Source organism: Leucoraja erinacea, chromosome 13 (assembly GCF_028641065.1).
Source record: "Leucoraja erinacea ecotype New England chromosome 13, Leri_hhj_1, whole genome shotgun sequence".
Classification (NCBI taxonomy): Eukaryota; Metazoa; Chordata; class Chondrichthyes; order Rajiformes; family Rajidae; genus Leucoraja; species Leucoraja erinaceus.
Genome location: NC_073389.1, coordinates 51,898,704 through 51,924,696, shown reverse-complemented (window position 1 = coordinate 51,924,696; position 25,993 = coordinate 51,898,704). Strand labels below are relative to the sequence as shown.

The 25,993-nt window shown below is 47.2% G+C and overlaps 1 protein-coding gene across 6 annotated transcripts in view; it reads left to right on the top strand.

Moving 5' to 3' along the window:
• Positions 1-25,727, top strand: part of LOC129703041 (amyloid-beta precursor protein-like) — a 162,891-nt gene extending 137,164 nt beyond the window's left edge. For 3 of the 6 annotated variants that reach the window (XM_055645224.1, XM_055645228.1, XM_055645226.1), the window contains 6 exons: positions 3,498-3,597; positions 10,268-10,489; positions 15,633-15,686; positions 16,712-16,812; positions 18,118-18,264; positions 24,515-25,727. In XM_055645224.1, the coding sequence (XP_055501199.1) occupies positions 3,498-3,597; positions 10,268-10,489; positions 15,633-15,686; positions 16,712-16,812; positions 18,118-18,264; positions 24,515-24,616 (726 nt within the window). In that variant the 3' untranslated portion in view covers positions 24,617-25,727. The remainder of the gene's footprint in view (positions 1-3,497; positions 3,598-10,267; positions 10,490-15,632; positions 15,687-16,711; positions 16,813-18,117; positions 18,265-24,514) is intronic. The other 3 variants (XM_055645225.1, XM_055645229.1, XM_055645227.1) reach the window with 1 other exon arrangement.
• The last annotated feature ends 266 nt before the right edge of the window (positions 25,728-25,993 follow it).

The window sequence follows — 25,993 nt, the reverse complement described above, 5'->3', positions numbered from 1 at the left end:
AAAACATTTTTTACACAGAGAGTGGTGAATCTCTGGAATTCTTTGCCATAGAATGTAGTTGAGGCCAGTTCATTGGCTAGATTTAAGAGGGAGTTAGATGTGGCCCTTGTGGCTAAAGGGATCAGGGGGTATGGAGAGAAAGCGGGTACAGGATACTGAGTTGGATGATCAGCCATGATCATATTGAATGGCGGTGCAGGCTCTGCACCTATTTTCTATGTTTCTATGTTTTTTAAGCCAGTTGAACAGGGAAATGGGTGATGAAAGAATTTCAATCATATATCATTACCCAGCTCTGTTTCACTAATGGCATGGAAGTGTTGGAACTGTGTTAAGTCTTCTAGCCGTAGCGCCTTCATTGGCTTTAATTATCTTGTAAATCAGTTGTGGCATCTTCTCTTTGACAAGCTTTCCACTTTTAGACTTTAGCCTTTGATGATACATCGTGGAAACGGGCCCTTCGGCCCACTGAGTCCATGCCGCCCAGCGATCACCCCGTACACCAGCACCATCCGACACACTAGGGACAATTTACAATTTCTAGAAGCCAAGTAACCAACAAACCTGTAATGTCTTTGGAGTGTGGGAGGAAACCAGAGCATCCAAAGAAATCCCACGCGGTCACAGGGAAAACGTACAAACTCCGCGCAGACAGCGCCCGTAGCCAGGATTGAACCCGGGTCACTTGCGTTATGAGGCAGCAACTCTGCCGCTGCGCCACCGTTCCGCCCTAAACTGTGGCACCCGGAGGATAGAGGGAGAGAATATAATGACAACTGTGGTCTGCTCTGGAGTGCCACGATTGGATACTTTGTGTAATTCTGTGTAATTTATCTACTTAGACTTCACCCATAGATGTCTATTGTAATATGGATTGTTGCTTTTAGACAAATATATACATAGGCGGTGACAGAAAATATGTAAAATTGGTTTCATTTCGTAGAACTAGTGGCTCTTTAGTCTGATTTAGTCAGAAACGGCCCATTCTGATACTCGTAAATCCCATCAAATTTGTACAGGCTAAATAATTATGGCATGGGAAAAACATTCACTGACTTAAGCTTATCAGTTTTTACAATTTATAACTGTCTCGTCTGAGGTTAAGTACATACTCGGATAAGAAGCCCAAATGTGGAAGCATTCTTGCCAAAGCCGACTGTCTGGCCTGGTCCCTGCATCTAATTCGTATGTTATTGGCATGAGTGTTAATTGAAACCCCCTTGCACCAAAGACTAACGTCACTATGTTTTTCCAGTGCCTTGAGTATATGAGCAATAATTTTTGGTCATTTGGTTAAAGCACCCCGGTTTCTCTGAAATCCAGTACTTACTAGGCTTGCGTCGTTTTTCAAAAGACAACAGGGTTATGGTATGAGTGCAGGCACGTGGGACTAAGGGGAAAAAAAAGTTGTTCGGCACGGACTTGTAGGGCCGCGATGGTCCTGTTTCCGTGCTGTAATTGTTATATGGTTGTTTGTTATATGGTTAACAGCTTTTCCATTTGTCTTGCCATAGTGGTTAATTTCACATTTCCCCCACTTTCTGTTCCATCTCCCCATTAACCCAAACTCTTCACATTACCTTACTAGCTTACGTTAGCATCCAGCGTGCTCTCAGTACATTTCAATGCAGTACTCTTAATCTAAATCATTGATTCAGAGCAATAAATAGTTTGAGATTGTGGCAGTGATCCATTTGGTACTCCACTAATTGCATGAAGTCAAACAGCGCAGAAACAGGCCCTTTGGCACCAACTTGTCCATGCCGACCAAGATCCCTCATCTACACTGGTTCCACCCTCCACGCATTTGGCCCAGATCTTCCTTGTGCATGTTGTACCTGTCAAAATGTGTTTTAAATTTAGTCCTGCCATTTAAAAAAAAACAGTCCTGTTTATTCCATGCTGTTTTCTAAACGTGACTAAATTTCAGACCATGCTAATTCCAATTTCCAGTTGAGGAATGCAAATCTTGTGCAATGATGCTTTATGCAGTTCATAGGAAATAGGTGCATTTTCTATGTGTTCTGTGAACTGCACAAACGTTGTTGCGCAAGTTTTGGATTCGTCAACTTTAAATTGGAATTAGCGTGGTCTGAAATGTATCTGTATCCCTACCTAAAATGCAAATATATTAAATCCACAGGTTTCTCGTCAGCAACCTTGCTAGAAATATCAGCAAACTCAAATTAATTTGTCAAATGTAGTCACCTTTTTTAAAACTGTTGAGGCGTTTTAATATTGATTTTTTTCCCAAAAGATCTACAACCGCTAATAATAAATTCCAGTAATTAACGCCACACATTTTGGCCAACATTCATTATTTCTTGTGCTTTTTATTTTAACAGTAAGAGTAATTTGCTATTCTGCAACTTATAGGGACTTAGCACTTAGGAAGGTCTGGTAGATCAAAATTCAGTGCAGCACTCTCTTTTGCAAATACCTTTTCAAATGCAATAGCCCCAAGATTAAGTATTTGCTCCCTGGTTTATCGCACGCCTCAATTGGTTATGTTGAAATGCAAGATCTTAATGTTGGACTTAACTGCATCACTGACAAACTTGTGTTGTGTTTTTAATCAATCTTTCTCAGGGGATCTTTCATTGTCAGATGACATGACTCACACACTGTGCCTCTTATTTATCATTACCATTGTAGTCATCTGGAGTTAAAGCGAATTGCTAGATTATTACATTCAGAAGAAATTAAAACAACTTGGTAACACTTAGATCCTACTGTATTTTATCTACTATCCTAGTCTTCTTCTTGTGTATGGCAATAGACAATAGGTGCAGGAGAAGGCCATTTGGCCCTTCGAGCCAGCACCGCCATTCAATGTGATCATGGCTAATCTTCCCCAATCAGTACCCTGTTCCTGCCTTCCCTCCATATCCCCTGACTCTGCTATTTTTAAGAGCCCTATCTAGCTCTCTCTTGAAAGCATCCAGAGAACCTGCCTCCACCGCCCTCTGAGGCAGAGAATTCCACAGACTCACCACTTTCTGTGAGAAAAAGTGTTTCATTGTCTCCGTTCTAAATGGCTTACTCCTTATTCTTAAACTGTGGCCCCTGGTTCTGGACTCCCCCAAAGTCAGGAACATGTTTCCTGCCTCTAGTGTGGCCAAGCCCTTAACAATCTTATATGTTTCAATTAGATATCCTCTCATCCTTCTAAACTCCAGAGTGTACAAGCCCAGCTGCTCCATTCTCTCAGCATATGACAGTCCCGCCATCCCGGGAATTAACCTTGTAAACCTACGCTGCACTCCCTCAATAGCAAGAATGGCGTGCACAGCCTAAAGTTGCAGGTCAACTTGTTCTATTTGATCTTGTTTGTGCACGTCAGGGTTGATTGCATTAGTCGAAACAGGGCGGACCACGAGAAGATTGCAAGCTCCCACCCCACTCTCCTGACAAGGTGTTCTGCAATAATGAGAGCTAATATTTCCAGCGGCCTCCGCATGTAGACGATAACACTTTCCACCTTTTGTGTCTTGTAGGTAATGACTCACCTGCATGTCATTGATGAGCGCATGAACCAAAGCCTCTCCCTGCTCTACAAAGTTCCTTCAGTTGCAGAAGAGATTCAGGATGAAGTTGGTATGTTTCTCTAAAGTGAAGTTAAACCAGGTTTCTGTCGGTTGAAGAAGGGTCCCGACCCACCTCTCCATGCATGTTCTCTAGAGATGCTGCCTGACTGGCTGAGTTACTCCAGCACTGTGGCTATATCGTCAACCAGAATGGGCAACTCGTAACTAAAACCAGAATATGCTGGAAATGCTCAGCGGGTCAGGCTGCATCTGCGGAAGAGGAAACAGCGTTCCGGGTCTGAGAAAGAAAACAAGTTTTAATTTACAGAAGGGGTGGCACGAGGGATGGATAGGACAGTGGAAGTATCCCTTCCAGGAGTGAGGCCAGGCATGTAAGAGTAAGCTGTGTATAAAATCCTCTGGTCGAATCGTTAATGAGAAAAGTGGGAGAGAGAGAGAGTGCAATACATGATCAAAGGAACGTAAAATCTGAAATGAGACTGGAGAGAAAACAAATATAGGTGTAGGAACGATGGGCCGAATGGCCTAATGACAATGAAATATCCAGCAAATTAGGCCATGGAAAGGGGTAAAACGGGGACAATATTACAACTTCTTTCCGTGTCCATCTTGTTACAAATATTGGCCACGCTGCCATCGTACATCTATCCTGAAAAGGCCGCAAGCTTCCGGCGACAATCGGTGGAAGCCATCACTTGTCTCAGTAGATGATGGTGGTGGCAGAACTAGCTCAGGATACAAGGTACACAAAAATGCTGGAGAAACTCAGCGGGTGCAGCAGCATCTATGAAGCGAAGGAAATAGGTCAGGATACATCCAGTTTCCAGCCCCACAACGTGGACGCTTCTGCTACGGGGCCAATATTACAAGGGGAAGACCTGCAGCAGAACTGTCCAGTTCTCGCAGAGAGAAAGCAAGTGACCTGAAGTTGCGGACGAGTCCTGAAGACTGCACTATCCACAGGAGGAAAATGAGGTGACGTTTCTCAAGCTTTGTCACGATGGTGCAGCGGGAGCAGAGGCAGCGGGGTGGAGCATAAACATTGCAGGACAATATCGATTTTAATGGTGAAACTCTGACATTGTCATCAAATCTACCAAGGGTGATGCTTGAAGGGTTTTTAATTTGTTGAACTTTCTTTCGTTTGTTATGTTACCTATGAAGACTATATTTGCAGACCTGTTACGCTGTTGCGATTGAGAATTTTATTGCTTCGGTGCACATGATAATTAAACACACGCTTGACGTGACCTGGGAAACTGCTTCACGGAGGCCAATGGACAATAGGTCCAGGAGTAGGCCATTCGGCCCTTCGAGCCAGCACCGCCATTCAATGTGATCATGGCTTATCATCCCCAATCGGTACCCCATTCCTGCCTTCTCCCCATATCCCCCAACACGCCAAGCATCAGATCTCAAGACACCACCTGATACGTTGCTCTGGACCACAAACTCCACACAAAAGTCAAGCTAATGCTACCCAGTCATGGATTTGGTTTTCCCTAGGAGATCTTCCCTCTGCAACTTCTGGTGCTGAACTGTTGCAGGGTTTAGGCAGCCCCCTTGTGCGTCCTGTCAAAGATCCACAAGCAGGACTTTCTGGACTGACCGTAGTCATAGAGCACCGAAACAGGCCCTTCGTGTCGACCAAGATGCCCCATCTACACTAATCCCACCTGCCAGCAATGGACTCATATCCCCGCTAAACCTTTCCTATCCATGTGTCTGTCCAAGTGTCTTTTAAATGCTATGATAATATCTGCCTCAACCACCACATCTGGCACCTCCTTCCAAATATCACCCCTCTTCTAAGTGAAAAATATAGCCCCTTGGGTTTGTATTAAACCTTAAATCTCCATCTCCTGGTCCTTGATTCCTCTACCCTGTGTAAAAGACTCTGCATTCACCCTATCTATCCCCCCTTCTGATCTTGTGCACCTCTGTAAGATCATCCCTCAGCCTCGTGAGAATTATCGTGAGTCTCCTAGGGGAATCGAGGACCAGAGGACATAGGTTTAAGGTGAAGGGGAAAAGATTTAATGGGAATCCGAGGGGTAACATTTTCACACAGAGAGTGGCGGGTGTATAGAACAAGCTGCCAGAGGAGGTTGTTGAGGCTAGGGACTATCCCATCGTTTAAGAAAGAGTCGGACAGGTACATGGATAGGCAGGTTTGGTGGGTTATGGACCAAGCGCAGGCAAGTGGGACTAGGGTAGCTGAGACATTGTTGGCCAGTGTGGGCGAGTTGGGCCAAAGGGCCTGTTTCCACACTATCACTCTATGACTCCAACCCCAGGGAATAAAGTCCTAGCCTGCCCAACCTCTTCCCATAGCTCAGCCCCTCTCAAATCCTGGCAGTAACCTCGTAAAGGGAAAGCTAGAATTTAGAGATACAGCATGGAAACGGGCCCTTCGGCCGACTGAGTCCAAGCCCACCATTGATCACCCGTTCACACTAGTTCCATGTTATCCCACTTTCTCATCCGCTATCTACACACACACACACACACACACACACACACACACACACACACACACACACACACACACACACACACACACACACACGGCTCAAATGTAGTGGCCAATTAACCTGCAATGCCACAAGTCTTTGGGATGCGGGAGGAAATTAGAGCACCCGGAGGAAAGCCACGTGATTACAGGGAGCACTTGCAAACTCCACGCAGACAGCACCCAAGGTCAGAATCGCACCCGAGTCTGCCGCTGTGAGGCAGTGACTCTACCCACAGAGCCACAGTGCCGCCCCTTAGAAGTAAGAATATTTAGTAGCCTTGTTAAATGTAACAAAGAACACCTCAGCACTGCACCACTGATTAGCATCACTTTAAGTTGAAGCCAAATAGCAACTGTGGCAGAACCAATCGATAAATAAAATCCTTTAAATGAACATTAAGCAAAATGAATAATGTTACCAAAAGAAACTAGGTGGCTTCTGCCAGGTCTTTAAATCACTAAACACTGAGAACATAGCCCCGTTTGTTGGCTTGTTGCTAATATTGTGAGAGCATGCCTTGCACTTAATCAACGTCCTTTCACCTATGGCTTTAGACTAGTGATGTGGCAGGCCACCAAATGCAGCTCGTTTTTTAAACATAGTAAATATGCTCCCATTTTCACAATGCAAGAATGCCGAACTTCCTATTCAAGCCGATCTATTTAGTTTAGAGATACAGCGTGGAAACGGACCGTTCAGCCCACCGAGTCCACGCCGACCAGCGATCACCCGTACGCTAGCACTATCCTTCACATTAGGAACCATTTACAGAAGCCAATCAACCTACAAACCTGCGCGTCTTTGCCATTGTAGGCTTTGTGGCCAACTTTGAGGACGATACAAAAATAGGTGGGAGGCAGGTCGTGTAGAGACATCAGGGACTCTGCTGAAGGGCTTGGACAGGTCGGGAGAGTGGCAGATGGAATATAGTGCAGCCAAGCGTGGACTCATGCATTTTGGTAATAATAATAATAATAAATTTTATTTATGGGCGCCTTTCAAGAGTCTCAAGGACACCTTACAAAAATTTAGCAGGTAGAGGAAAAACATGTAAGGGGAATGAAATAAATAGTAGAGACATGACTAGTACACAAAGTAAATACAGAATTCAATACAAAACACAATATGAGGCAATTAATGCACAGATGAAAAGGGAGGGGGACATGGGGCTAAGGATAGGCAGAGGTGAAGAGATGGGTCTTGAGGCGGGACTGGAAGATGGTGAGGGACACGGAATTGCGGATCAGTTGGGGGAGGGAGTTCCAGAGCCTGGGAGCTGCCCTGGAGAAGGCTCTGTCCCCAAAACTGCGGAGGTTGGACTTGTGGATGGAGAGGAGACCGGCTGATGTGGATCTGAGGGACCGTGAGGGTTGGTAGGGGGAGAGGAGGTCAGTGAGATATGGGGGGGGGGGGGGGCAGATGGTGGAGGGCTTTGTAGGTGAGGATCAGGATTTTGTAGGTGATCCGGTGGGAGATGGGAAGCCAGTGAAGTTGTTTGAGGACTGGAGTGATGTGATGCCAGGATTTGGAATGGGTGATGAGTCGGGCGGCTGCGTTCTGGACCAGTTGGAGTCGGTTTATGTAGGTGGAGCTGATGCCAAGGAGAAGTGAGTTGCAATAGTCCAGTCGGGAGGAGATGAAGGCATGGATGAGTCTTTCAGCAGCGTGCGGTGTGAGAGAGGGTCTGAGTTTGGCGATGTTGCGGAGATGAAAGAAGGAGGTTTTAATGACATGGCGGATGTGAGGCTCAAGAGAGAGGGTGGAATCAAAGATCACGCCAAGGTTGCGGGCCTGGGGAGATGGGGAGACAGTGGTGCCGTCGATGGTGAGAGTGGGGTTATTGATTTTGCTGAGTGTGGCTTTGGAGCCTATGAGGAGGAATTCTGTCTTATCTCTGTTGAGTTTGAGGAAATTATGTGGATCCAGGTTTTTATAGCTGACAAACAGGAGTTGATATGGGAGAGGGGGGGTTTGTGGGGGGATTTGGTGCCGAGGTAGATCTGGGTGTCATCAGCGTAACAGTGGAAGTCCAGATTGAAGTGGCGGAGTATCTGACCATGGGGGAGGATGTAGATGATGAAGTGGAGGGGGCCGAGTACGGAGCCTTGAGTGACTGTGGCTGTAGCAGAGGTTTGGTTGTGGAGAGAGATGAAGTGGGATCTGTTGGAACGGTAGGAACGGAGCCAGCTGAGTGCAGAGCCTTCAATGCCGAGGTCTTTGAGTCTGGTGAGCAGGATGTTATGGTTCACTGTATCGAAGGCTGCGCTCAGGTCAAGGAGGATGAGGATGTTGAGGATAGGTCGGTAGTAGGAATAAAGGTGTAGGCTATTTTCTAAATGGGGTGAGAATCCAGAAATCGGAGGTGTAAAGGGACTTGGGAGTGATGGTGTTGGATTCCCAAAAGTTAATCTGCAAGTCGACATTGGTAGTAATGAAAGCAAATTCAATGCTAGCATTGTATACAAGGAGGGCTTGTATGCAAAAATGGCGATGCAATGCGGAGGCTCTATAAGGCCACAGTTGGAATATTGTGAGCAATTTTAGGCAACATATCTGATGAAGGATGTGTTGGCTCTGGAGACAGTCCAGAGGAGGTTTACAAGAATGATCCCAGGAATGAGTAGGTTAACCTATGATGAGCGTTTGTAGGCACTGGGCCTGTACTCGCTGGAGTTTAGAAGAATGAGAGGGGGCCGCATTGAAACATACAGAATACTGCAAGGCCTGGATAGGGTGGATGCGGGGAGGATATTTCCACTAGTGGGAGAGTCTAGGACTAGAGGTCTTATGCTTAGAATTAAAGGACGTTCTTTTATGAAAGAGATGAGGAGACATTTCTTTAATCACAGGGTGGTGAAGGCTGTGGATGCCAAATCAGTGGATATTTTGACGGCAGAGATAGATAGATTCTTCATTAGTACGGGTGTCAGAGGTTATGAGGATAAGGAAGGAGATTTGGATTGGGAGGGAGAGATAGATCAGCCATGATCGAATGGCGGAGTAGACTTAATTGTACTCCTATCACTTATGACCTTATGTGGGAGGAAACCGGATCACCCGGAGGAAACCCACGCAGTCACAGGGAGAACGTCCAAACTCCGCACAGACAGCAGTACGGTGTGGTCAGGGTCGAACCCGGGCCTCTGGCTCTGTGAGGCAGCAATTCTATCGCTACACCACTGTGAATACTAAATTTCCAATGCCTTTGCCTTCCTTTGGTATTTTAAAACATCAATTTACCATTGTGTGAATTGAGTGTTAGTCATGATGGGATATTAATTGGTGCCTGTGGCAATAACAATATGTTCTATATCCAACGCTGAAAACGTTGAAAATAATTATTTCTACTTCTCAGTGCTATACCAACAGAAAAATCTCAATCGCTGTTTGCTGCAGTGAGGTTATTGCACTTCCCTTTGCAATTAAAATATTGTGAGTGTCTTGCTTTGGAAGAATATCCAGATGAAAATCAAAATTCCAAACCCACGAGGTGTTTTTTTTAATTTAACACCATGAACAGATTCTATCCCAGGATGGTTTTCTGCATATCTGCTGTTTGTAGTCAGTCGCTGTTTACAGAATCACAGATAGCGGTGTTATGTAAGTCTGAGACACCAGATAAAAGAATGCTGCTTTAAATCTCTCTGCAATTACTGCTCAGCGATGATCTGAGTTTACACCAACCTTTGGTAACAGGCTTCATACATTTATCTGAAATTGAAAAATCAATAATCCTCTTATTTAAAATCTTTTTCATTTTATTAAAGTAAATCCAGTCTGAAAGGAAAGGAGCAAAAAAAAAACCCAAAGTACTGGAAGAACCTTCGTCAGTACTGGAAGGCCCGTTTCCATGCTATATCTCTATACTAAACGTGGGGGAATGGGAAGGAAGGAACTGTCGATGCTGTTTTAAACTGAAGATAGACACAAAATGCTGGAGTAGCTCAGCTGTACAGGCAGCATCTCTGGAGAGAAGAAACGGGTGACGTTTCGGGTCGGGACCCTTCTTCAGACTGATTGCAGGGGGCGGGGAGAGGGGGGGGGATAAAAAAGCTAGAAGAATGAAGGGGCAGGACAAAGCCTGGTGATGGTGCCTCGTGAAATTAAAAATGGGGGGGGGGGGGGGGGAAGCTTGTGCATGCGGCTCCATCGTTGAGTCACTGTTGCTGCGACACTCCAAGAGCGTGACTTGTGTTTGTGCAGATGAGCTGCTGCAGAAGGAGAGGAGCTACATGGACGACATGATGGCAAACTCCGTCAGCGACACACGCATCAGCTACGGCAACGACGCGCTGGTCCCTTCCCTCTCCGAGACCAAGACAACCATCGAGCTCCTTGCAAATGACGGGGAGTTCAGCATGGACGACCTTCAGCCTCAGCACCCATTTGTCATTGACTCCATCCCTGCCAACACGGAGAACGAAGGTAGTAGATCAAACCGGGACCTGCAACTGAGCACTAAGATAAAGATGGCAGATAATAGTTGGAGGCAGCAATGTAACATTCAGTTTGCCTGACTGCTGTGATTTTGCTAGGATTTGGTATCGGGAGACTTTGCATTTTGAAATATATTCTTTATTTTCTTTATTTAACTGTGTGCATTTTATATTGGTTGAAACTAGCATTTAATATCATAATTGAACCACTGACAGCTGGAGGGATTTGATTGTTTTGTTTCCATTTTAATCGAGTAGCAGTAAACTGGATAAGAATTTCCTTTGTTGGAAGAATGATTCAGAATTTAGCTCGTCTCTTTCGACCTTCAGGAAATACGGCAACAAATTAATTTGAAGTAAAATACTAATCTGAATTTGCCACGTTTTTCTCCACAGTTCCATTTGGAGAGGTTGGTGTGTTCAATTATTAAATGTCTCCACAAACCAATGCAGGAGCCATCTTTTCATCGACCCAAGCCTGTTTCTCTTTCTTCTTCTCCCTCTTCCCTCACCCCTCACAGCCGCAGACAGATGCCAACAGATAGACTTAAAATGCTGGAGTAACTCAGCGGGACAGGCAGCATCTCGGGAGAGAAGGAATGGGTGACGTTTCAGGTCGAGACCCTTCTTCAGGCCCGAAGACCCAAAATGTCAGCCATTCCTTCTCTCCAAACATGCTGCTTGTCCCGTTGACATACTCCAGCATTTTGTGTCTATCTTCGGTGTAAACCAGCATTTGTAGTTCCCTCCTACACATAGATTCCGACAGCTTTGTTTTGGGTCAATGGGAACAACTTAAAGTCTGAGGAGAGACACAAAAAGCTGGAGTAACCCTTCTTCAGAAGGTCTCGATGCGAAACGTCACCCATTCCTTCTCTCCAGGGATGCTGCTTGTCCCTCAGAGTTACTCCAGCTTTTTGTGTCTTATCTGCGGTTTAAAACAGCATCTGCAGTTTCTTCTGACACAACTTAAAGTCTGAAGTTCACAGCAGCAGCAGTACACAAAGAAGCTGGAGAAACTCAAAGGGTGCAGCAGCATCTATGGAGCGAAGGAAAAAGGCAACGTTTCGGGCCGAAACCCTTCTTCAGACTAGAAGGGTTTCAGCCCGAAACGTTGCCTTTTTCCTTCGCTCCATAGATGCTGCTGCACCCGCTGAGTTTCTCCAGCTTTTTTGTGTACCTTCGATTTTCCAGCATCTGCAGTTCCTTCTTAAACAAATTTATTTTTCAGGGACTAATTGCAGCCCTTCAACGAAGATCAGCTAATCAAACTCTGATAGGAATCTGCAAGTTTGTGCATCATATGGTCCACAAATTAACCTCCTGGCCATTTAAAAGTATTTTGATTTCCAAATGCCTGCCTGACCTTGCTCCTCCTAACCCCTGTAGTAACCCTCAGACCCATAGCTGTCCAATATATCTGCATTCTTTCAATGTTGCTTAGAGCTACAACATGGAAACAGACCCTTCAGCCCACCGAAGATTGCCTCAAAATGCTTGACTACCTCAGCGGGTCAGGCAGCAAATCTGGAGAAAGGTGTTTGAAGGAGGGTTTCGACCCGAGACATCACCTAATCTTTTTTTTCAGCGATGTTGCCTGACCCGCTGGGTTATTCCAGCATTTTGTGTCTATCTTCGGTGGAAACCAGCATCAGCAGTTCCTTCCTGCACCTGCAGCCCACTGAGTCCACGCCGACCATCAATTGCTTATTTACACTAGTTGCCCCACTACCCAATATCCACTCCCTACACACTAGGGGCAATTAACCTAAAGCCCGCACGTCTGGAGCAAACCCACGCCGTCACGGGGCGAACATGCAAACTCCACACAGAGACAGCACCCGAGGTCAGGATGGAGCCCTGGCCTCTGGCCCTGTGAAGCAGCTGCTCCACTGTGTGTGGCACCGATCCTGGCCTCCCGTTCCCATATTTAGTCACTCCACTACCGGCAACCCGGCCTTCTGCTGTCAAAACTCTAAACTCTGGATCTCCTTCTCATGAAAGAGGAAGAGACGTCATGAATGAATGTTTTATTGTCACACGTGGCAAGTCACAGTGACATTCTTTGCTTGCGTACGTCCGCAAGGTATGCAAATAGCTGCCACATAAAGGGCGGGACAAAGTTACAAAGTATCCCGCACCAGGTCGGAGTTTGCTCTTCCCTGATTCCCCCCTCCCCCTTCTCACGGCGTTCCCCCACGCCAGGTCCTCCTTTGTTCCTGCCCCCGCGCCGGCGTTCTCACTCCCACGTGGTCCGTCCTCATCCGCCGTGCCGACCTCTCCGCTATCACCACCGAGTCCCCTCCTGGCCCCGACCCAGGCCCCAGCCGCGCCCTCTGTCGACCCAGGCTCCGTCGACTGAGGAAAGTACTTCTCATATTTTTTTATTCAGCGCTTGTTTCGCTCTCCCTCACTGAGTGTGCAGTTCTCTTTTATCTCCACTAGCTAAATGGAAATGATGTCCTGGTTTGCAGGATAGGTTGAATTGAATTAAATTGAATAGATCAAATCTACCTGCATGCCGAACTGTTACAAATGCAGTTAAAAAAAGACGGCGTAGATGAAACGAATAAACCTTCAAAATAAAACGCTGCTTAAAACTTGAACCTAATTATTATTGTGTTCTGCAACCCAGCTCTTGTGCTGTGATAAACATAATTAGGTTCTGGAAATTTACGATTGCAGCTCCCATACTTTGTCATTTTAATAATTTTCAATTACTCAGTTATACATGTCAAATCAACCAGAGGCTGAGTTTATAAGTTCTTAAGTTGTAGGGGCAGAATTAGGCCATTCGGCCCATCAAGTCGACTCCGCCATTCAACCACGGTTGATCTACATTCCCCTCTCAACCACATTCTCCTGCCTTCTCCCCATAACCTCTGACACCCGTACTAATCAAGAATCTCAACCTCCGCCTTAAAAGTATCCATTGGCGGCCTCCACAGCCTTCTGTGGCTTTGAATTCCACAGATTTACCACCCTCTTGACCAAAGAAATTCCTCATCTCCTTTCGCAATGTAAGTCCTTCCGTTCTGAGGCTGCGGCCTCTGGTCCTCGAGGGATCTCTCCCACTAGGGGAACCATCCTCTCCACCTCCACTCAATGAGGGGATACTTGATAAAGTATCTAAAGCTTATGAATGGCACAGGGTTCAGGATGGAAACATTAATTACTAGAAGATATCACTTTAAAGTGAGAGGAGCAAAGTTCAAAGAGGGTGTGCGGGCCAAGTGTTTTTTACACATGGATGGTGGTGGAGGCACATTCAATAGGGGCATTTCAGATACTTTTAGATAGGTACTTGGATATGTGGAGGGAATGGATCACGTGCAGTCAGAGGTGATTTATTTTATCTAGTTTCACAGAGGGGGCGGGAAGAAGAAAGGAAGAGGAGGAGGAGCCAGAGGGCTGAGAAGGGAAGGAGACAATAAGGGCTACCGGAAATTGGAGAAGTCATTGTTCAAGCCGCTAGGGTGCAGACTGCCCAAGCGGAATATGAGGTGCTGCTCCTCCAATTTCCGGCGGTGCTCACTCTGGCCATGGAGGAACATCTTTGGCGCGTGGGAGGAGCACCCAGAGAAAACTCACGGGGAGAACGTACAAACTTCATGCAGACAGCACCCATAGTCAGGATCGAACTCGGGTCTCTGGCGCTGTAAGGCAGCAGCAGCACCCCAGCATCTGCAGATTTCTTCATGCTGTTTCAAGGAACGTGTTCCTTTTTCCATGTCGCCCCTACCTGGCGCCAGACTTTTGCTCCTTCCCATTATTACGGACCGACTAAAGTGATTGCACTCGTCCTCTTCCACGTGAGCGGATTGCGGCTCTGCACTGCTGCTGCGCACTGCGCAAGGACTGGCAGCTGCCCATGTTTATGGCGAGCAATTGCAGGGTGCTAAACCGCCATGAGAAAAATTCCACCGACTTGTGCTTTTTGTGTCTGAAAAAAAAAAAAAAGTCCCGACCTGAAATGTCGCCCATCCATTCCTTCCACAGATGCTGTTTGACCCGTTGAGTTCCTCCAGCGCTTTATGCTTTGCTCAGGGTTCCAGCATCTGCAGTTCCTTGTGTCTCTTTACTTTTTATACTCTCATTGTGTTTTCAGGTATAAACTCCTGCAGAGTACGTTTGTGGTGACATTTTATAATTGCAACCACCATCTAATACTTAAACCAAAAAAAACCCAAATACGCAACTTTTTCCTCTTCAGCACTCAACCGTGGTGTAAGTTTAACTAAAGCGTGTGGTTTGGGTTCAACTGTCCTTTGGGTCTCGATTAGTACGGGTGTCAGGGGTTATGGGGAGCAGGCAGGAGATGCAGGAAGATTGTTTCCGATGTTGGGGAAGTCCAGAACAAGGGGTCGCAGTTTAAGGATAAGGGGGAAATCTTTCAGGACCGAGATGAAGAAAACAGAGAGTGGTGAATCTGTGGAATTCTCTGCCACAGAAGGTAGTTGCGGCCACACAGTTCATTGGCTATATTTAAGAGGGAGTTAGATGTGGCCCTTGTGGCTAAAGGGATCAGGGGGTATGGAGAGAAGGCAGGTACAGGATACTGAGTTGGGTGATCAGCCATGATTATATTGAATGGCGGTGCAGCCTCGAAGGGCCGAATGGCCTACTCCTGCACCTATTTTCTATGTTTCTATGAATGGGGTTAAAAGGGAGGGATAGATCTGCCATGATTGAATGGCGGAGTAGACTTGACGGGCCGAATGGCCTAATTCTGCTCCTAGAACTTATGAACTCACCAAGGCACGGGAAAGAATAACAGTGAAGCGGGGACTGAACCCGTCAATGGTTCCAGTTTCTTGGCCACGTCATGATTTGATTAGTGCGGGAGTCAGGGGTTATGGGGCGAAGGCAGGAGAATGGGGCTAGGAGGGAGAGATAGATTGGCCATGATTGAATGGCGGAGAAGACTTGATGGGCCGAATGGCCTAATTATGAGCTTATGATGCCGACCGTTTGGATTGTCGGGGGGGGGAGGGGGGGGGATTTAGACGTGGTTATGGGAAAGGCTTTAATACACTGCTCGTGCTTCCTTCAGTTGCTGCTAATTTGTCTCTCCTGCCAGCTGGTGATTTTTTTACTTGCTCTTTTGTTTCTCTCCCAATAACCACTCGCAGTTGAACCAGTGGATGCACGGCCAGTTCCAGACCGAGGGCTTACCACTCGACCAGGTATCCATTGGCTTGGCTTTTAACCAACGCTAACTGTGTCTTGCTTTGTCAGAATAACTTCTCCTTGGGTTCTACCTACAATCTGCGAGGCCTGCCCAAGGATGAAATGCCCAATTAGGTTGGAGGGAGCTCTTTTGTAAGGCATCATCTGTGGGTCTTCACACTCGCTGGCTGGACACCACGCAACAAATGCTTTTCACTGTACCTCAGTACACGTGACAATAAACTAGCAGCATCGTCAAGGACTGCTCTCACCCCAGCGACAGGCTGTTTACCCTCCTACCATCCGGGAGGCGCTACAGGTCTCTCCGTTGATGGACCAGCAGGTCCAGGAACAGCTTCTTCCCTGCGGCTGTTACATTACTTAACTCTGTACCTCGGTGATTGCCAGTCACCCCCCCCCGGACACTCCTTCCCCCAGAAAAAAAATTGCACTACAACGGCTGTATGTACGTATATATATTTATTGCTCATATTCTATTTTTGCTCTTCTGGGTGAGATGCTAACCGCTTTTCGTTGTCTCTGTACTGTACACTGCACAATGACAATAAAGTTGAATCTGAATCTGAATCTGAGCTGGCTGAGAGTCCTGAAAAATATCTACCTCATTGGTGACCCTCGGACTATCTTTGATCAGACCTTATCGTGCACTGAAAGTTATCCCCTTATCATGTATCCGTACACTGTAAATGGCTCGATTGTAATCACACACTCTCTTTCCGCTGACTGGTTAGCACGCAACGAAAGCTTTTCACTGTACCTCGGTGCACGTGACAATACACTAAACTAAACTGACCTGAGGAGCTAGGATTTCTGCATCTCCCGCTCTCACTGCATCTCTTGCACCCGTCTAATTTGAGCACAGCTTCGCTGCCAAATAATTTTCTCTTCCCAGCCTTGCAACTGAGGCCAGTCATAGTGTCCATCAGTGGATAGGTATATTCGCCTAGATCTCAACCACACCGTCTGTCTCGAATTTTCTTTAGAGAACGGGGTCCTTAACGGCTCTCTGTATGTTACTTAGGGTCTGGACTCACCGGGATTAAGATGGAGGAAATCGCTGAAGTGAAGATGGAAACTGAATTCCGTCAGGACTCTGGGTATGAGGTGCACCATCAGAAGCTGGTGAGTGGCATTAGCAAGATGTTGCAAGTCATTTAACAAGTGTTAAGGGATGCATCAGCTCCGATCAGCTTAAACCTCAGTTCAAGGCAGCAGGCGGACTGAATGACTCCACCATTTAATAAATTGTTCACATTCTGTTCCCATTCTATTCCATGATGATGAATATCAGGCAGCCGTTCTGTGACACTTTGAACCTTGGAGCAATGGGCAGGAGCCTCAAGCACATTCCATTGTGTTTTTTTTCCCTGTTCTTTGCTTCAATGTTGTAATCTAAACCTTTGCAAAATGTTGTTTCAATTGCTCTGGTCACAGTTTAAGAATAAGTGGGTCGGCCGTTTAGAACGGAGTTGAGGAAAAACGTTTTTCACCCAGAGAGTTGTGAATCTGTGGAATTCTCTGCCTCAGAAGGCGGCGGAGGCCAATTCTCTGGATGCTTTCAAGAGAGAGTTGGATAGAGCTCTTAAAGATAGAGGATTCAGGGGATATGGGGAGAAGGCAGGAACGGGGGGGTTACTGATTGTGGGTGATCAACCATGATCACAGTGAATGGCGGTGCTGGCTCGAAGGGCCGAATGGCCTACTCCTGCAACTATTGTCTATTGATGCCTGTTTTGGAGAACTATTGCTTTTTAACCTGTTTATTGGGGGCCAGTCACTAACCCTATTTTAAATTTTAAATATTTAATCAGGCCGTCAATTTCTGAATTCAGACTTCAGAATGGGCTTGATTGCATGCCTTTATCTTAAGTCTTAGATGTGCTAATTTAATTGATGCAACTGGGAATAAATGTAATCTGGTTGTTGTCAGTTTCAATTATTTTGGAAGATTGCCCCTTTGAATGTCAACCGATTTGCCATTCAGCGCAGGGCGGGTCTTGCAGAACGATGAAAAATGCTTTTCGCTGAGTGCTTTCCATTAAAAAAAAAATGTATATATATCTCTGCCTGTCTATGTTGCACTAATTGAATTTTTAGGCAGCGTTTAAAAATGTTTGTGTGCGGATGCACGGTCCTTTGGAAATAAATTGAAGATATTTGGTTTCGCGAAATGTCACCACCGTTCTCGAAGGATTAAGGATCTTGTATGTTTGGGGATTAATGAAACATAGACAGGCAGCTGTTTTGCTAATGATATATAAAGAGGCTGGATTCTCCATACAAGGATGGGGCCACATGCACGGGTTATAAAATCCGCTGCTCGCTGCGAAAATGAGCCTGTGAGATCGGCCACGGTTCCATAACATTCTCGCGGTTTGCTCGCGGGACCTGGCAGGAACGGGTTATTATTTATGCGTTTCTTTGTAGGTGTTTTTCCCAGAGGATGTTGGATCAAATAAAGGAGCTATCATTGGTCTCATGGTTGGAGGCGTCGTCATAGCGACTGTGATTGTCATCACTCTGGTGATGCTCAAAAAGAAGCAGTACACATCTATCCATCACGGGGTGGTTGAGGTAAGTCGTTCATTAGCCGCTGAGACCCAAGTAACCAGTCCAATCGCACCCTTTATATTTGCCGGCTGTTTTATTTTTTTAAGTCGGCGTTCTTCTTCCGCTTCCCCTCCGCTCCCCTCACCACCTCCCTCCCGCGGCTTTGATTTATCGCTGAGCTATCATCGTGTCTTGACGCTGGGCCTGGGTGAACATTTTTCAATCGCGGCAAGCAAGTGATTTATCCTGGCAATTTTCATCGCTCATCCCCGGCACACGTGTCATCATCGGCACCGCTTCCTGGGCCTCTCGACGCGGAAACTGCAGCGTGGGGTTAGCAAACTGTGGCGGGTGCGTCGAATGTGGGAATTAGTTCCAAGTTGTCACACTGGAGCCCTCAACACAAGCCTTACATACGGATCTATTCATGAGGGGGAGGGGGGGTGTGTTTTTTTTAGTTTTTGATTCATAGGTACAGCACGGAAACAGGCCATTCAGTCCACTGAGCCCATGACGTCCAGCGATCCCCGTACACTAAATGCCCCTGTCCCACTTAGGAAACCTTTTGCGCCCCACCCAAGGTTTCCGTGCGGTTCCAGGAGGTTGCAAGTGGTTGTCGGAGGTTGCAGGTAGTGGACGCAGGTAGGGAGACTGACAAAAACCTCCGGGAACCTCACGGAAACCTTGGGTGGGGCGCAAAGTCTCCAGAGGTTTCCGTTCAGGTTTCCTAAGTGGGACAGGGGCATAAATTATACCCTACACACACTAGGGAGGATTTACAATTTTTTACCAAGCCAATTAGCCCACAAACCTGTACATATTTGGGGTGTGGGAGGAAACCAGAGCTTCCGGAGAAAACCCACGCAGGTCACGGGGAGAACGTACAAACTCGGCACGGACAGCGCCCGTAGTCTCTGGCGCTGTAAGGCCGCTGCGCCATCGTGCCGGTGTTTCAGGAGCTAACTAACCACGTCTTTAAATATCAAGGAACTATTGGCTACCTGGGTCTCTTGTCTTCCACATCCATGTTCTCCAGAGATGAGCAACTCAGATTCTGCTCTGCATCTCTCTATTCTAAATGAAACCCAAAGACCATGGTGTCGCAGCGGTAGAGTTGCTGCCTCACAGCGTCAGAGGCCCGGGTTCCATCCTGACTGCGCTGTTTGTACATTCTCCCCGTGACCTGCGTGGGTTTTCTCCAGCTGCTCTGGTCTCCTCCCCACACTCCGTAGGCGTACAAAGGCCTGTAGGCTAATTGGCTTTGGTAAAATTGTAAGTTGTCCCTGGCGTGTGTAGGATAGTGATAGAGTGCGGGGATCGCTGGTCGGCACGGACTGGATGGGCCAAAGGGCCCGTTTCCACACTGTATCTCTGAACTAAACACAAGCAGCTGTGGGAATGAGGTGGAAGAAGCCCAGCCTCGAACAGCTCGCGTTTCCTCATTCCCAGTCTGTAGATTAACCCTTATTTATCCATGTCGAGAAATCATTGTAGACCTGTCATGTCCGTAGGTGCTGGCACTCATTATTTTACGTCTACATGCTTGTGCATATGTGAGCACATAAAACAAGACGGGTCACAGTGTAGACGGTGAATTTTCCAATCAGCGGGTTTGGCTTGCAGACACAATAGACAATAGGTGCAGGAGTAGGCCATTCGGCCCTTCGAGCCAGCACCGCCATTCAATGTGATCATGGCTGATCATCCCCAATCAGTACCCTGTTCCTGCCTTCACCCCATAACCCCTGACTCCGCTATCTTTAAGAGCCCTATCTAGCTCTCGCTTGAAAGTATCCAGAGAACTGCCCTCTGAGGCAGAGAATTCCACAGACTCACAACTCTCTGTGAGAAAAAGTGTTTCCTCGTCTCCGTTCTAAATGGCTTACCCCTTATTTTTAAACTGTGGCCCCTGGTTCGGGACTCCCCCAACATCGGGAACATGTTTCCTGCCTCTAGCGTATCCAAGCCCTTAACAATCTTATATGTCTCAATAAGATCCCCTCTCATCCTTCTAAACTCAAGATTGTACAAGCCCAGCCGGTCCATTCTCTCAGCATATGACAGTCTCGCCATCCTGGGAATTAACCTTGTAAACCTACGCTGCACTCCCTCAATAGCAAGAATGTCCTTCCTCAAATTAGGGGACCAAAACTGCGCTGGTACGGTAATGCCCTGTCCCACTTAGGAAACCTGAACGGAAACCTCTGGAGACTTTGCGCCCCACCCAAGGTCCCCGTGCGGTTCCCGGAGGTTGCAGGTGGTTGCCGGAGGTTGCAGGTGGTTGCCGGAGGTTGCAGGTAGTGGAAGCACGTAGGGAGACTGACAAAAACCTCCGGGAACCGCACGGAAACCTTGGGTGGGGCGCAAAGCCTCCAGAGGTTTCCGTTCAGGTTTCCTAAGTGGGACAGGGGCATAATACCCCTCGTGCACCTCATCCATATCTGAGGGAGCAAGTCCTTTATCGGATGAACACGGAGGAGAAGACACCGGTGGAGATGTGGGCCCAGGGGAAGGCAGGGATGGAGCATGACTCAAAACCTGAAGCAGGTCTTGGATCGTGCCAGGGAGGGAAATCTCAAACTCAACCCCCTCGAGTGCAGGTTTCGAGTCGACAAAGTGACTCACGTGGGCCACGTATTCACCAACAACGGACCCGTCTAAAACCATTGCCATCAACGAAATGCCAGCACCCACGGCCGTGACATCTCTACAAGGATTTCTAGTCATGGATGAATAAGGGTTAATCTACATAGTCCTGTTCCTGTTCACTGCCAGAGCCCCTCTGCCTGAACCCGGGACCTGTCAGTAATGCTGCACATTTCCATTTCCCCCCCCCAACCCCCACCCTCCCACCATCTGTGCTGGCAGCAACAGCGATTCAGCCACAGCTCCTGCTCCCTGGTTAAGTGCAGCTGCCAGCAATGAGTTCTCGTATGATTGCCAGCGGTCCCTGGAGACGCTGTGAGAAGCACGAATAGGTGAATACAGATGAGACACACCATTTAGGAGTTCAATACTCCATCCCCACACACGGCAGAAGCAGCAGCAGCAGCAGTTTTGTACGGAATACATTGTCCTGGCTGCTGATCAACATTCTTCAGCGGAGCAGTCCTGCACCAGCTCTGTGGAATAGCTGGTCCTGCTAGTTTTTACATCCTCGTAGAATCGCACACAGCACAGCGACAGGTCTGAAGAAGGGTCTCGAACCGAAACGTCACTCATTCCTTCTCTCCAGAGATTCTGCCTGTCCCGCTGAGTTACTGCATTATTTTGTGTCTACCTTCTATTTAAACCAGCATCTGCCGTTCTTGCCTACACATCGTGACAGGCCTGTCAGCCTACCACATATACGCTGAACACCATGCCTATCTGCACTGATCCCTCTTGCCTGCATTAATTCCATATCCCTCTGTGCCCTGTCCATTCAAGTATCCGTCAAGATGGGTGGCGCAGCTGATAGAGTCGCTGCCTCACAGCACCAGAGACCCGGGTGCGATCCTGGCCTCGGGTGTTGTCTGTGTCTGGTGTTTGCAGGTTCTCCCTGTGACCTGGAGGTGGAAGGGGGGGGGGGGGCTCCTCCGGGTGGTCCGGTTTCCTCCCCGTGGGGGTTTGTACTTTATTTGACCTCTGTAAACCGCCCCTAGCGTGCAGAGTGTGAATAACATAGAACCACTGTGAACGGGCGATGTGGGCCAAAGGGCCTGTTTCACAATCAATCACAATAATACATTTATTAGCCACACATGTTTTGCAACATACGAGGAATTTCCATTTGCCAAGTCAGTCATACAAATACACAAGCAACAGAACACACAAAACACATTTTAACGTAAACATCCACCACAGTGACTCCTCCACATTCCTCACTGTGATGGAAGGCGGGAAAAAGTTTCCATATTGTTTCTCCGAACCACTGTCTCCTCAATGTTACCACTGCTACTGCTCCTGCCTCCACCTCTGGCAACTCATTACAGATTCCAAATAGCTTGTGTGAAGAAATGACTGCTTAGACCCCCTTTTTACAACCCTCGTCTCTAACTTTCAACCAATTTAGATACCCCTACCATTCCTCTAACCCCTGCCTTTAAAGTTCTGCCCTCTAGTTTTTGACACCCCTTACATGAGGGACTGGATACTAGCTATCCTATCTACCTTTGTATATAACTATCATCTTGCCCCTCAGCCTCCTTCGCTCCTAGGTAGACAGACAGACAGACAGACCCAGCCTATCCGGCCCAGCACTGAGTAACAACCGTGGCAATAGATCTTTCCAGCACCACATCTTTAGGGTGTAGGTGGACTAAAACCAGAGCTCCCGGAGAAAGCCCACGCAGGTCACGGGGAGATGGTACAAACTCGGCACAGACAGCACCCGTAGTCTCTGGCGCTGCAAAGCCCCCTGTCCCACTTTCCCGAGTTACTCACAAACTCTCCCGAGTTTTCCCCCTTGATTCGAACTCGGAGAATTACGGTAACAGCCGTTCGTAGATACTCGGGGCTATTTATTTACCTCGTGGACATTTTTCAACATCATGTTGATAAAAACGTCCCGACTTACCCGATGCCCCGAGTGGCATAACGAGCCGCTACGAAACATCTACGGACTGCTACCGACATTCCCCGAGTTCGAATCAAGGGGAAAACTCCGGAGAGCTCGTAATTAACTAGGGGAAGTGGGACAGGGCCTTTAGGCCGCTGCATCATTGTGCCAGTGTTTCAGGAGCTAACTAAACACACCTTTAAATATCAAGGGACAATTGGCTGCCCAGGTCTCTTGTTTTCCAACGTTGCATCGTTCCTGTCGTTCATCAGTCTGCGAAAGGATCCCAATCCAATGTCCACATCCATGTCCACATCCATGTTCTCCAGCGATGCTTCCTGACCCGCTGATCAACCCAGATTCCACTCTGCACCTCTATATTTTAAATCAAACCCAAAGACCACTAACTTTACCAAATCCCTTCGACAGTGCGGTGACTGCAACTGCACACAATGTTCCAGGTGTGTGTAGAAATTAGTTTACAGCAAGCATGTTCCTGTTTTAATTTGCCAGAAGCAGCCAACAATGCACAGAAGATACTAACCTGCTTTAAACAACTGAGCTCCGGGTTGCTTCTCTGTGCTTGCCGATATCCTCTGTGCCTTGGCTTTGATGTTGTTTCTTCCCACTAATGTCAAGCCCACAGACGTCTCCATTAAGCCTTTTAAAACATCAGCCGTGCTTAAGCAGTTGAGGAAAGAACGATCAGTTTGACATCCTCTCACTGAGTGCGGGAAGGTGGCACAGCGGTAGAGTTGCTGCCTCACAGCACCAGAGACCCGGGTTTGATCTTGACTACGGGAGCTTGTCTGCACAGAGTTTGGACCTTCTCCCCGTGGCCTGGTGTCTCTCACACTCCAAAGACGTGCTGGTCTGTAGGTTCATTGGGCTCTGTAAATTGTCCCTAGTTTGTGTAGGATAGAACGAGTGTACGGGTGTTTGATAGTCAGCGAGGACTTGGTGGCCTGACGGGCCTTTGTCTACGCTATATCTCTTTTTTTTAAACTAAAACATTTCCACAGGGTTATGTCAATGTTCATATGTTCAAGGAACAGAATTAGGCCATTCGGCCCATTAAGCACTCCGCCATTCAATCATGGCTGATCTATCTTTCCCTCCCAACCCCATTCTCCTGCCTTCTCCCCATAACCCCCGACACCCGCACCAACGAATCTTCATTAAATTGGAGTGAGATCAAACTCTGTTAATAGACCAAGCGTAGGCTTGGCGATCGTTTCGCCGAACACCTCCGCTCGGTCCGCATTAACCAAACCTGATCTCCCGGTGGCTCAGCACTTCAACTTCCCCCGCCCATTCCGAATCCGACCTCTCTGTCCTGGGCCTCCTACATGGCCAGAGTGAGCGCCACCGGAAATTGGAGGAGCAGCACCTCATATTCCGCTTGGGCAGTCTGCACCCTAGCGGCATAAACATTGAATTCTCCATTTTCCGGTAGCCCTTGCTCTCCCTCAGCCCTCGGGCTCCTCCTCTTCCTTTTTCCTTTCTTCTCGCTGTCCCACCCTACGGGTTTCGGCCCCGAAACGTTGCCCATTCCCTTCGCCCCATAGATGCTGCTTCACCCGCTGAGTTTCTCCAGCTTTTTTGTCTACCTTCTGTTAATAGGTCGACCGCTGGCCCGCACTCCTTTGATGATTTGGATTCTTTCCATTAAAGACACGATTATTTTTTTTTAGTCTCTGAGCGAATGTCCCTTCTCTCCCCCCCCCCCAGCAGGTCGATGCTGCCGTGACTCCTGAGGAGCGCCACCTCTCAAAGATGCAGCAGAACGGCTACGAAAACCCCACCTACAAGTTCTTCGAACAGATGCAAAACTAAAAAAAAAATAAACAACAACAAAAAAAAAAGAGCGCTCGTTCTAAACAGTAGTCTAATCTCCCGAGCTGGACAGCATACGACAGCTCCTGCTGTGCGTGGTGTTCAGCTTGGCCGAGACACTCCGTGTACCATTTATTCTGCTCATCCTCGCCTTTTTTGAACAGCTGTGCTGTAACACAAGTAGTTGCCTGAACTGGAAGAAGCGAAAACTAAGAATCAAAAACGTGTATTCCTGATGAGCATTTTAACTGTTCTCACTACATGGTTTATCAATGAATGTTTTTTGTGAATCGTTAGGGTTTCTCTGTATCTAGTGCATGATACTTGTCTCCTCTTCCTCCTCCTCCCCTTCCCCCCTCCCCCTCTTCCCCATTGCTATTTATCAGGTAGTTTGTTAGCAGGTTGTATTGTAATCTTGTGATTTTTGTGCAGATTATGATGTCCTTTTTAAATTGCGACATGCTATTAACCTATATGTGCTGACTGATGTGAAAAGGGGATAGGGGTTACTTACATAGGTGCTTCTGTCTTGGTCGATTTGAGCTACTTTGCAAGGGTGCAAATACCATGCTGGTTTGGTATTTCGGTTTTATTTTTGGGCGGGCGGGCTAGGGTCGGGGTGAAAGTGACAAGGTGGGGATGAGTTATAAAGCAGGCTTACTATGCAGTAAAATGTAGTGTTAGTGTTGTTGATATTCCAGCTAACACGTCGGAATTTTTTTTTCTGTTTCTTTTTTTCCTTTGCGAGAGAACTGCTGTTGAGCTAAATCTTCTTTGATGCTGTACAGTGTCCGTGAGCTACAGAATAAAGGAAATGGCTAGGGTCCCGTGCCTGTGATTTGTGTGCCATTCTCATTGTCATTCACTTAAGGATCTTCTACCCATGTCAACCTTTCTTTTTTTTTCTTTTTTTTTTGAATGTAACTGTATTAGTGAGTCCCTGTGACTTGCATCTACCCTTGGCAGAGTTAGCGCTTCGATGGGGTCATGCTTGCAACAGATGTATATACTGAGAGGTGTCTCAGTGGTAAGGTGGGTTGTACAGATGTAGCTTTAAGAATGGCTTTCTACAATGTATTACATAAATAAATTTAACACGATTCTTACTGAACCGTAACTCGGTTTGTTTTATTTTTGCGAACCATGCGTGCGTCAAGCTGGTGGTCAACGTGTGTTAGCAACAGGGTGGCGCGGCGGTAGAGTCGCCGCCTCACAGCGCCAAAGTCCCGGGTTCAATGCTGACTACGGGCGCTGTCTGTACGGAGTTCGTGCGTTTTCCCCGTGTCCCGTGTGGTTTTTTTCTTCAGGGCTCCAGTTTCCTCCCACACTCCAAAGACGTACAAGTTTGTCGGTTAATTGACCTTGGTAAAAAATTGT